This window comes from Aethalodelphis obliquidens, unplaced genomic scaffold (genome assembly GCF_003676395.1).
Source record: "Aethalodelphis obliquidens isolate GAN/ISIS:26980383/991018 unplaced genomic scaffold, ASM367639v1 scaffold24, whole genome shotgun sequence".
NCBI lineage: Eukaryota > Metazoa > Chordata > Mammalia > Artiodactyla > Delphinidae > Aethalodelphis > Aethalodelphis obliquidens.
The window spans coordinates 23,792,936-23,805,923 of NW_020837968.1; the positions used below are offsets into that span (position 1 = coordinate 23,792,936).

General features: G+C 36.0%; 1 protein-coding gene across 14 annotated transcripts in view; it reads left to right on the forward strand.

Moving 5' to 3' along the window:
- Nucleotides 1–12,988, forward strand: part of CEP170 (centrosomal protein 170) — a 147,111-nt gene that overhangs the window by 86,118 nt on the left and 48,005 nt on the right. For 11 of the 14 annotated variants that reach the window (XM_027122430.1, XM_027122428.1, XM_027122431.1 and 8 more), the window contains 3 exons: nt 5,405–5,881; nt 9,710–9,873; nt 10,060–10,353. In XM_027122430.1, coding sequence (XP_026978231.1) covers nt 5,405–5,881; nt 9,710–9,873; nt 10,060–10,353 — 935 coding nt within the window. The remainder of the gene's footprint in view (nt 1–5,404; nt 5,882–9,709; nt 9,874–10,059; nt 10,354–12,988) is intronic. The other 3 variants (XM_027122439.1, XM_027122440.1, XM_027122438.1) reach the window with 1 other exon arrangement.

A 12,988-nucleotide genomic window follows, 5' to 3' on the forward strand; every position in this document is an offset into this window, starting at 1 on the left:
GTGCCCTCGTAGAATGAGTTTGGGAGTGTTCCTCCCTCTAGTATATCTTGGAAGAGTTTGAGTAGGACAGGGGTTAGCTCTTCTGTAAATGTTTGATAGAATTCGCCTGTGAAGCCATCTGGTCCTGGGCTTTTGTTTGTTGGATGATTTTTAATCACAGTTTCAGTTTCAGTGTTTGTGATTGGTCTGCTTATATTTTCTATTTCTTCCTGGTTCAGTCTCTAACGGTTGTGCTTTTCTAAGAATTTGCCCATGACTTCCAGGTTGTCCATTTTATTGGCATAGTGTTGCTTGTAGTAATCACTCATGATCCTTTGTATTTCTGGAGTGTCAGTTGTTACTTCTCCTTTTTCATTTCTAATTCTGCTGATTTGAGTCTTCTCCCTTTTTTTCTCGATGCGTCTGTCTAATGGTTTATCAATTTTGTTTATCTTCTCAAAGAACCAGCTTTTAGTTTTATTGATCTTTGCTATTGTTTCCTTCATTTCTTTTTCATTTATTTCTGATCTGATATTTATGATTTCTTTCCTTCTACTAACTTTGGGGGTTTTTTGTTCTTCTTTCTCTGATTGCTTTAGTTGTAAGTTTAGGTTGTTTATTTGAGATGTTTCTTGTTTCGTGAGGTAGGATTGTATTGCTATAAACTTCCTTCTTAGAACTGCCTTTGCTGCATCCCATAGGTTTTCGATCATCATGTTTTCATTATCATTTGTTTTTAGGTATTTTGTGATTTCCTCTCTGATTTGTTCAGTGATCTCTTGGTTGTTTAATAGCATATTGTTTAGCCTCCATGTGTTAGTAGTTTTACAGTTTTTTTCCTGTAATTGATATCTAGTCTCATAGCACTGTGGTCAGAAAAGATACTTGATATTATTTCCATTTTCTTAAAGTTACCAAGGCATGATTTGTGACCCAAGATATGATCTATCATGGAGAATGTTCCATGAGCACCTGAGAAGAAAGTGTATTCTGTTGCTTTTGGATGGAATGTCCTATAAATATTAAATCCATCTTGTTTCATGTATCATTTAAAGCTTGTATTTTCTTATTTATTTTCATTTTGGTTGATCTGTCCATTGGTGAAAGTGGGGTGTTACAGTTCCCTACTATGATTGTGTTACTGTCGATTTCCCCTTTTATGGCTGTTAGCAATTGCCTGTGTATTGAGGTGCTCCTATGTTGGGTGCATAAATATTTAGAATTGTTATATCTTCCTCTTGGATTGATCCCTTGATCATTATGTAGTGTCTTCTTTGTCTCTTGTAATAGTCTTTATTTTAAAGTCTATTTTGTCTGATACGAGAATTGCTACTGCAGCGTTCTTTTGATATCCATTTGCATGGAATATCTTTTTCCATCCCCTCTCTTTCAGTCTGTACGTTTTCCTAGGTCTGAAGTGGGTCTCTTTAGACAGCATATATACGGGTCTTGTTTTTGTATCCATTCATCCAGTTTGTGTCTTTTGGTTGGAGCATTTAATCCATTTATATTTAAGGTAATTGTTGATATGTATGTTCCTATTCCCATTTTCTTAATTGTTTTTGCTTTGTTATTGTAGGTCTTTTCCTTCTCTTGTGTTTCCTGCCTAGAGAAATTCCTTTAACATTTGTTGTAAAGCTGGTTTGGTGGTGCTGAATTCTCTTAGCTTTTGCTTGTCTGTAAAGGTTTTAATTTCTCTGTTGAATCTGAATGAAATCTTGCTAGGTAGAGTAATCTTGGTTGTAGGTTTTTCCTCTTCTTCACTTTAAGTATGTCCTGCTTCTCCCTTCTGGCTTGCAGAGTTTCTGCTGAAACATCAGCTGTTAACCTTATGGGGATTCCCTTGTATGTTATTTGTTGTTTTTCCCTTGCTGCTTTCAGTATTTTTTCTATGTATTTAATCTTTGATAATTTGATTAATATGTGTCTTGGCATGTTTCTCCTTGGATTTCTCCCCTATGGGAGTCTCTGTGCTTCCTGGATTTGATTGACTATTTCCATTCCCATATTAGGGAAGTTTCCAACTATAATCTCTTCAATTGTTTTCTCAGTTCCTTTCTTTTTCTCTTCTTCTTCTGGGACCCCTATAATTCGAATGTTGGTGTGTTTAATGTTTCCCAGAGGTCTCTGAGACTGTCCTCAATTCTTTTCATTCTTTTTTCTTTATTCTGCTCTGCGGTAGTTATATCCACTATTTTATCTTCCAGCTCACCTATCTGTTCTTCTGCCTCAGTTTCTGCTATTGATTCCTTATAGAGAATTTTTAATTTCATTTATTGTGTTGTTCATCATTGTGTTTGCTCCTTAGTTCTTCTAGGTCCTTATTAAACGTTTCCTGTATTTGCTCCATTCGATTTCCAAGATTTTGGATCATCTTTACTATCATTACTCTGAATTCTTTTTCAGGTAGACTGCCTATTTCCTCTTCACTTGTTAGGTCTGGTGGGTTTTTACCTTGCTCCTTCATTTGCTGCATATTTCTCTGTCTTCTCATTTTGCTTAACTTACTGTGTTTGGTGTCTCCTTTTCTCAGGCTGCAGGTTCGTAGTTCCCATTGTTTTTGGTGTCTGCCCCCAGTGGGTATGGTTGGTTCAGTGGGTTGTGTAGGCTTCCTGGTGCAGGGGAATGGTGCCTGTGTTCTGGTGGATGAGGCTGGATCTTGTCTTTCTGGTGGGCAGGACTGCGTCCAATGGTGTGTTTTGCGGTGCCTGTGACCTTATTATGATTTTAGGCAGCCTCTCTGCTAATGGATGGGGATGTGTTCCTGTCTTGCTAGTTGTTTGACATAGGGTGTCCAGCACTGGAGCTTGCTGGTCATTGAATGGAGCTGAGTCTTAGCATTGAGATGGAAATCTCTGGGAGAGCTCTCACCGATTGATATTATGTGGGGCCAGGACGTCTCTGGTGGTCTGATGTCCTGAACTCAGCTCTCCCACCTCAGAGGCTCAGGTTTGACACCCGGCTGAGCACCAAGACCCTGTCAGCCACACGGCCATCCAAGAAGGATAGAACGGAAGCTGAGAAGTCAGCAGAAGGCAGGTCTAACAGGTTTGATTCTGAATAGAATACAGCTGAAAAGTGAATATTAGGAGATTAATTGTAAAGTAGATTCTCCTAAAGGTACTGAAAATTGCAAGAAATCACTTACCAAAGTTGAGCAAGCATCAGAGCCAGTAGGATATGTTTGTAAACCAGTTGTACTGTATGAAATTGATCAAGTACAGTACATAGTAAATAAATCAGTGTTGAAAAAAATAAAAACATTAATGAGTTTATTAATATATGTAAAGTAGTTAATGCATATTACTCTCATGGAAATTTTAAGTGACAGGCCTTCAGAGTAAACACTCAAGTGGATACTTTAAGGAAAAGATAAATGAACTCTGTAATAAAGAAATTTTTAAAACGTGACTTAGGTTATTAAGAATCATGCATATGCTCTTCTTCCAGAAAGTGTGTAGAATTATTGCTTTGATAGTGCAGAGTGTTTTTGATACACTTTTTTCATTTTCAGTACTGAGAAAAAGTAGATTTTGAAAAGGATAATTTTTATGTTGAACATTGTTTTTGTTATATATTCTATTTACTGTCTGTGTAATTCGCTTTCACTTTTTTTTTTTTTTTGGAAGTGGAACTTGATGTCTTCTAATACCCTATGCCACACATTTGACTACAGAGATGTTGCTGTTCTATTCTTCTATAACGTAAAAGCAAACAGCTTTATGACTGTTTCATATTCACCCTATTGCTAAGAAACTGGTTATAGCACCTGAAGAATCCCATCCGTATTTGATATTTGAAAAAATGTGTCAAGACCAATACTTCACTTAATTAGAAAATGATTAGAAACAACCTTGTCCCCCCTGTATTGCCTTTCCTTCCTAATAAGTTATCTGCAAATGGTGTTTCTGTCAATCTGTTTTTAAAAGGAATGCTTTTTTGAGCTTTAGGGAAATATTTTTCATTTAAATTCACTCTTTACCATCGTTTTTTTTTTTTTTTACATCTTTATTGGAGTATAATTGCTTTACAATGGTGTGTTAGTTTCTGTTTATAACAAAGTGAATCAGTTATACATATACATATGTTCCCATATCTCTTCCCTCCCGCGTCTCCCTCCCTCCCACCCTCCCTATCCCACCCCTCTAGGTGGTCACAAAGCACCAAGCTGGTCTCCCTGTGCCACGCAGCTGCTTCCCACTAGCTATCTACCCCACGCCTGGTAGTGTATATATGTCCATGCCTCTCCCTCGCTCTGTCACAGCTCACCCTTCCCCCTCCCCATATCCCCAAGTCCATTTTCTAGTAGGTCTGTGTCTTTATTCCTGTCTTACCCCTAGGTTCTTCATGACATTTTTTTTTCCTTAAATTCCATATATATGTGTTACCATCTTGATAATAGTTCTTTTGTTTCCTGAAAAACAGAGCAGTTTAATCTTTAAATTCTTTTTGCATTTGCAGTATCTGATAACAGATTTAAAGCATTTCAGTTATCATTTTCATTTATGTGCCTTCACATATTTTATATATAAATGCATTTGTTTTTATACCTTCATATTTGTCCCTGAGGCAACAGAGGAATAGTGTTCCAGAGTTGCTTACTTATGCCAGCTCTTGTTGATCTGAGATTTATAATTCAGCTTTCCTCCACGGATTTTGACACTTGGATGTATTCTGCTGTATAGAAATGTACCTGAATTTCCTTTTGGAATAAATTGGCTGGCAACTGAATTGTCTATTTTTAACTTACTTGTTTTCATACTGCTGCTTGGATTGCAATGCCACAAGCAAACCACATGTTTTATCTTTACTCATTCTTTCATTCTTTATAAAATGTATCTGTTTTCTTATAAGGATCACACATTGGTAATATTATTTTGTCCTTCTAAAAGTAATGTCTCTGAATGTGATGGTGAAGAATGGTAAGTGGAATCATTATGTCCAGAACATTGCTTACATATTGACGTCATGTTTCTTTCTTCATTTGAGCACCTTTTCTCCTTTGGAAATTTACTTGTTTTCATAGATATTTCAGATATTTCATCCTCCTTATACTTGATAAGGAAGTTTATATTTTTTTCTATCTCTCTGTTTATGTACATTGAACATGCATATCCATCTCCATTTGATTTCAGTTCTTTTGTACTTTGATGATTTCTGGATCCAAGTTGGAAAAAATATGGACCTAGCCATGCAAGGTTCATCTCTTAACTGCTTTGCTATCCTTTGCCACTGTGCTGCTTATCTTGCATCTCCTATTGGTAAATCAGAATTATTTCTCTTCTGTGACATTTGCCATTCTTTTTCATCCAGACTATGATCTGCCTTCTGATTTCCATGGAATAATACAAGTGGCCATTACTGTACTCCTTCAAGTGCTAGAAGCTTCCAAATATTTTGAATTTTCTCTTATTTTTCTTATTAGGGTGCAGCATAGATGCCAAGCAAGTTGAGGAACAATCTGCAGCTGCAAATGAAGAAGTACTTTTTCCTTTCTGTAGGGAACCAAGTTATTTTGAAATCCCTACAAAAGAATTTCAGCAACCATCACAAATAACAGAGAGCACTATTCATGAAATCCCAACAAAAGACACACCAAGTTCTCATACAACAGGTGCAGGGCATGCTTCATTTACCATTGAATTTGATGACAGTACCCCAGGGAAAGTAACTATTAGAGATCATGTGACAAAATTTACTTCTGATCAGCGCCACAAATCAAAGAAGTCTTCTCCTGGAACTCAAGACCTGCCAGGGATTCAAACTGGAATGATGGCACCAGAAAACAAAGTAGCTGACTGGCTAGCACAGAACAACCCTCCTCAGATGGTATGGGAAAGATCAGAAGAGGATTCCAAAAGTATTAAAAGTGATGTTCCAGTTTACTTAAAAAGGTTGAAAGGTAAAGTGAATTGATCATTTTAGAACTTGCTATTTTATGGTAAAGTTCAGTCTTCACAGTTACCAACCTACTATTAGATAAACAATTATATGGTATAAAGCTTCTGCATTTTTGAAGGTTTATATTTGATTTTAAAGCCCAAAAGCCAGCCAAACTGCCCACATCCAACTTACTCATTCAAAACAGTCTGCCTTCATTTTCTTGCCAAAACCAGATTGGTTTTGTAAATTTGTATGTATGCCATTAAATATGTTTCTTTTTCTTATGGAAATAAAAGATTCATTCATTTCACCAGTGGAGTTCCCTAGAAGGCAGTTCTCATCATTTTCTTGACTTCAGGAAAAGATGTATTCAATTCTGTTCTCTATTATGTGCTTCCTGTAAAATAGCAGTATGTAGATTTTGAAAGTTTTAAGCCATTGGCTAATGGGCTGACAGTTCTACTTTGGTAATATAGTCACATTGTTGGTAGAGTGTTTCAAACTCTTCTCAGGTTACTCATGTCATGAAACAAAATTTTTTTTTGTTTAGAGATATTGGGAATTAATAGAGTTAAGAATTTTTTCACTAGTAAGACTTTTATAAAAATTGTAGTTGAACGTTTATTTGTGAAATAATTATTATATGTGTTTTATTAGTATAATACTTGACGAAAGTTAGTAAATTCATTCTTTATACCTGTACATCGAAGTATCAACTGATCATTTTTTCCATTGATTTTGCTAATTAAATTAATTTAGAATTTTCTGAATACAGTTTTATGTTACTCTATCTTAATTTTATTCAACAAGCTGTCTGTAAGGGAAAAGATTGCATGTTAATCTGACCATTCTGTTACTATACAAAAAGTTAAAGAGCTTTAAAAGAACACTCATTGAGGTCAGAGATTATATATTTACTTACCTTATATCTCTTTCCTGGGGCTTGAGTATGTGATAGGTACTCAGTAATTTGAATAAATAATGAATGACTTCACTATCATTGACAAGACTGACCCTGGTTTAACCTGTACTTTATGGCTTGGGATTCTGTTCAGCTAATGAAGAAATACCTATTTCTGATTTACTTCTAAGGCATTTCAGGATAGTGAGATGGTGTGATTACCTAATTCTTTGTCAGGGCCTATTTCTATATTTAATTATAATCATAAGCAATTATTACCTGGCATATGAACTTTTAACAGGTGATTGTTGTCTTTACTCCTACTAGATAATAACAAATATATAATTGAGACCTATATCTGTATTGATATATATAGGTTAAAGCTCACAAATGAAAGCTACCCATTTGTAAATTGATCATTTTTATGAACTGGATAAAATAATACTGATATGCTCGTATAATGTAAAAAGTAGTGTGAACTTTGAAAATTTAGAAATGACATCATCTTTTTTAGACCACCCTTAATAAATGTACAAAATGAGCTAAAATATCCTTTTAAAAGCCACCATTAAAAAGTACCTTTATGGGACTTCCCTGGAGTTCCAGTGGTTAAGACTTCGTGCTTCCACTGCAGGGGGCACGGGTTCCATCCCTGGTGGGGGAACTAAGATCCCGCATGCCACTCAGTGTGACAAAAAAAAAAAAACAAATAAAAAACAAAAAACTTTTATTATAACTGTACTTTTAATAATAGACTTTCAGCAACTGTTCAGTCAAAAACTTGAATGTAGGCAAAACAAAACAGCTTTGCTCCTGCAAGAGTGGAGTGCACGCGCTTTGGGACAGTTAAAGAAAATAATGTTCACAAAGCCCATACACTTTTACCTTTAGGAGAGTTGCAACTTTTTTTGGCCACAACTCCTGACTAGGTACAGCTAATCTACCCTTAAAAATACTGAAAGTGGGCTTCCCTGGTGGCGCAGTGGTTGAGAGTCCGCCTGCCGATGCAGGGGACACGGGTTCGTGCCCCAGTCCGGGAAGATCCCACATCCGCGGAGCGGCTGGGCCCGTGAGCCATGGCTGCTGAGCCTGCGCATCCGGAGCCTTTGCTCCACAACGGGAGAGGCCACAACAGTGAGAGGTCCGCGTACCGCAAAAAAAATTTAAAAATGCTGAAAGAACTTCAACATATTAATGCCTGATTAATAATAGACAAAACAGAATCTTGTTAAGAACAGTTCCAAGTGATTTTTTTTGTTGTTAAGTAAGAACAGAAATTGCAGTTCTGATCAGATGTGTTATCTTGTATAACACTGAGAAATGCAAAAATTTTTGAAAAAAGAAAATGGCTAATCTATAGAGAATTTTTAACCTATAACTTAAAGAAAAGATACTGAAAGGACCTGATGCCAAATAAGTGCCAAATTTTTGTATGGTGTTATAAGAGCTAAATTCTGTAAAGATGGCATTTTCATATTGTATATGTGTGTAATATGGGTTATCTGGTCTTACTACACATGAAATATGGGAGTTTAGTTATTTACAGCTCTCACAAACTGGATTCCTTTTCAGTGCATCCAGTGCAACATGAAATAGGTTGTACAGTGTCCTGTTTTTAATGAGTTTTGTATTTGAAATAGTAGTTTTGTTTGGTTCTGCATTCCATCTGCCTATCCCTGATTCCTAGCTTAATTACCAAGGCACGAATTCCATTAATTAAATTAAACACCATTTTTTTCCTTTCAGGTTGCATTTTCAGTAGTTGCTAGTTTGAAGAAAGATTTTCAGATTTAGTCCTGGAAATATTGGAATACACGTGGTTGACTGGAGTAATTTATAGCTTTCTTCTAAAGAGCTATCATTTAAGCCCTCATTTGTGATTCAGCCCTCATTTGTGATTCAATCTAAAACATGCATAGAATAACTCTTGACTTTCCATTAAATTCATGCTATATAATATAATAATTGTCATTTGATTATTTCTTCTAATATACTTATTATTTAGATAATAAGAATTCTAAATCAGTGAAAAATCAAGTAATTTTCATAAAGTTTCACATTTAATCCCTAGTAGAACTATGAAGGGTAACAAAAAAACCTCTGGTAGGAAGCTGATGTTTTCAAAATTCAACTACAGTATTCTAACTTCACTCGCTCTTTATGCTTAACAGAGAAGACATATTTTTATCTAGTTATATTTAGCACCATGCCATTTGTCTGGTAGATTTATGTAGGATTTCATAGACTGCGCTTTTCCATGCTAGGCCTTTTAGCATGCTTTATTTAACTCGCTGAAGCCACCAGAGTTTAAATGAGCACACATGCAAAATTGCGAAAATTCTCATAGCTAGAAAGAGGTTTGTAAAGAATTATACAATAATTGGTGGAAACTACAAATTTGCATTTTTATATTAAAAAGGCAAGGTATGCTATACTTTTGGAAGTTTTGAACGTCACTGAAAGTTAAGTTTCATCACATTTTTTATGGCATTTGCATTCTCTTTTCCTATGTAATGATAAGCACTTCAGTGGGATCACACTTTTTTCTGTCTTTTTCTCTCTAATGCTAAAAATAAATTTTTGATTGCTTAAATAAGGTATAAGGTTTAAAGGCAGGATTAATGTTTAATGTTATAAATACAGACTATCACAGAGATATAGCATTGCTTATCTGTTAAGGCATTGGTGAACCATTATAAAGTTAAAATTTGGAGAAAGAAAAGTAATCCTATTCAGTTGTTTATAAAGGACTCATTGTTGGTTGATGAAATTTGAATGTAAGCATTGCAATTGAGGGAAGTTTGCCGAGCCTGTTACTGAAAAGAACATATGACTTTTGATTGAAAAGGGGAAGGGGGCAAAACAAGCAGCACTTTTGTGTGTGCTTCTAATTTTCTACATGGGATTTTTTCCTTCTCTATTATGCGGTTTCTTTTTTGTGTCCAGGAAATAAACATGATGATGGTACACAAAGCGACTCAGAAAATGCTGGGGCTCACAGGCGCTGTAGCAAACGTGCAACTCTTGAGGAACACTTAAGGCGCCACCATTCAGAACAGAAAAAGCTACAGAAGGCCCAGGCTACTGAAAAGCATCAAGACCAAGCTGTTGTAAGTCACACTGCTTTTATGATTGCATTCTTTGATGAAGACAATCCCAGAAAAAGAAGGTCGTATTCTTTTACTCACAGTACGGGAATCTTGTGTCAGGAAACTACTTATTCAGCACCACATACAAAACTTGAAAAAACAAAATCTCCAACAGCAGATGCCAAGGTGGTTTCTTTGTCTTTACAGACTAGCTCTGCGCACCACAGAGGGGGGCATGGTGTTCCACATGGGAAATTGTTAAAACAGAAATCAGAGGAGCCATCGGTGTCAATTCCCTTCCTACAAACTGCATTATTAAGAAGTTCAGGGAGTCTGGGGCACAGACCAAGCCAGGAGATGGATAAAATGTTAAAAAATCAAGCTACTTCTGCTGCTTCTGAAAAGGATAATGATGATGACCAAAGTGACAAGGGTACTTATACCATTGAGTTAGAGAATCCCAACAGTGAGGAAGTGGAAGCAAGAAAAATGATTGACAAGGTAAATAATTGAAATTTGGGTATGATATTAGTTTTCTCGTGGTGTATTACTGTTGGAAATTACTAGAGAGTATAAAATGTTCTCATGTAGTCAGTATCTTGAAACTTTAGGATTTTGTTAGGGAACTGCAAGACTAACAATAAGACCAAAATGCTTTCTGATTTTATTCTGCTTATATTCTGAATTTGCCCGAGTTTCATATGTAAAGTCCTGTACGTATAAGCTGATTGGACCTTTTAAAGTTGTATAAATTTAAGATTGACTTTTCAAATGCTATACTTTGGCCATTCTCACTTTGCATTTATTTAAAAACTAAAAATCAAAACCAGATTGCTATGACTCTGTTAATATAAACATGAACATTAACTGATAATAAACAAAGGTTTCCTGCCTACTAATTTCATTTTGGAAGCAGATGAAAATACATATGTTTTAATCAATTTTGTTCTTTTTCCTTAGTTTCTTCTCTTAATTTCTATTAAGTGCTGTCTGTGGTGATAGAAAAGTGTATAAAAACAAAATCAGTGTGTTTATGATACTCTGAGTTTAACCAAGTGTATACCTAGTCATGATGATTATTTACATTTCAGATTTGTTTTTTGATGTTATTGGTTAATGTGTATAATGATTGTTGTACGGTTTAAAAAGTAGTTTTGCTCCCAGTAATGGAAGGTTGACTTTAGAATCAGCTGTATATTTTATCCCCTGGAAGATAGAAACATAAATTTGGCTAAACATTAATCCCTTGTTCACGTTCTTGTTACTCAGCACATGAGCAGCATTAGCGTCATTAAGGAGCTTGTTAGAAGTACAAAATCTCAGGCCCATCTTAAACATACTGAATCAGGATCTGCTTAAAAGCAGGGTTCATATGCACGTTAACATTTGAGATGCACTAGTTCAGATGATGAGTTTACAGGGTGGTCTTTCAGAGAGCAGACAAGGTAAATAACCCTTTGGGATACAGGAAAATTATTAGGACTTAGGTTTACTTTTCTTTATGTATATAAATTTATTTTATTTATTTTTGGCTGCATTGGGTCTTCATTTCTGCGCGCGGGCTTTCTCTAGTTGCAGCGAGCAGGGGCTACTCTTGGTTGAGGTGCACGGGCTTCTTGTGGCGGTGGCTTCTCTTGTTGCAGAGCACGGGCTCTAGGCACACAGGCTTCAGTAGTTTTTGCATGCGGGCTCAGTAGTTATGGCTCGTGGGCTCTAGAGCACAGTCTCAGTAGTTGTGGCACATAGGCTTAGTTGCTCCACGGCATGTGGGATCTTCCCGGGCCAGGGCTTGAACCCATGTCCCCTGCATTGGCAAGCGGATTCTTAACCACTCCGCCACCAGGGAAGCCCTGGATTTATGTTTACTTTTTTTTTTTAATAAATTAATTTATTTTTGGCTGCATTGGGTCTTCGTTGCTGCCCACGGGCTTTCTCTAGTTGTGGGGCTACTCTTTGTTGTGCGCGGGCTTCCCATTGTGGTGGCTTCTCTTGTTGCGGAGCACGGGCTCTAGAGCGCAGGCTCAGTAGTTGTGGCGCATGGGCTTAGTTGCTCCGTGGCACGTGGGATCTTCCCAGACCAGGGCTCGAACCCGTGTCCCCTGCATTGGCAGGCAGATTCTTAACCACTGCGCCACCAGGGAAGCCCTATGTTTACTTTTAATTTCATAGTTTTTATTTCTATTTAGAAGTGTGTTCTATAGTGTATGTATATAATTTCTAATATCCATTTATTGAGGAGCACATGATCAAAATTTTTTACTGTTGGGGTATAGACTTCCAAACTTTTGGAGACCCATTAATTTAGGAAATAGATGTTATGAAAGTTGTTAATAAGCGAAATAAAGCAATTAAAAAACAGATAAAGTGATTTTTCTGATTATATTAAAGGAAATCTAAGAACACGGTGGTAGCAATAGAAAATGACTCTTGGTGATTTCGAATTATTTTCATCATTGAGAATCAATAATGACATTTCTGTCAGATTATTTTAAAGTTTATAATTTTTCCTCTGGTTATTGAGAACAAGTATAGTGCTATTTAAAATACTGTCAAATAGAAAATAAAAGGATAGGTTTTGAAAAAAAAAGAATGCTAAGAAGTTTTAAAATTCAGATTAATATTAATTATATCCTATTATAGCTTTGTTTGGTATATGGATATTTCATTCATAGTTATTGATGTTTTCTCTATTAAAAGATCTTACAGTGAGGCGTTATATTGTAGTATTTAAGAACGTGAACACTTGCAGGCAGACAGATTTGAGATTAAGTGCAAACCCTACATGTACTAGATATAAGTACATTGAGTAAACTCGAGTAAACTAACCTCTTTAAGCCTGTGTTTATTTTTTTAATAAACTGGAGGAGATTTCACTAGGTTATGAAAAGAATTCAGTAAAATATGTAAAAGTCTTATTACAATGCCTATCTTATAGTGAAAGGTCTATAAATGTTAGCTATGTTATTACCCTTACTAGGAGTTTCCACATATGAATCTCTACACTAGGTATTGATTAATCCTGAAAAGTTCCTCAGCATTGAAAGGGCCAAATCTGAAGCTCAAGTGGAAGGTACAGTGCAAGGGAATAGCCTGGCCAGAATAGCAGAAAGCCAAGAAGAAGTCACTGTTGCAGATG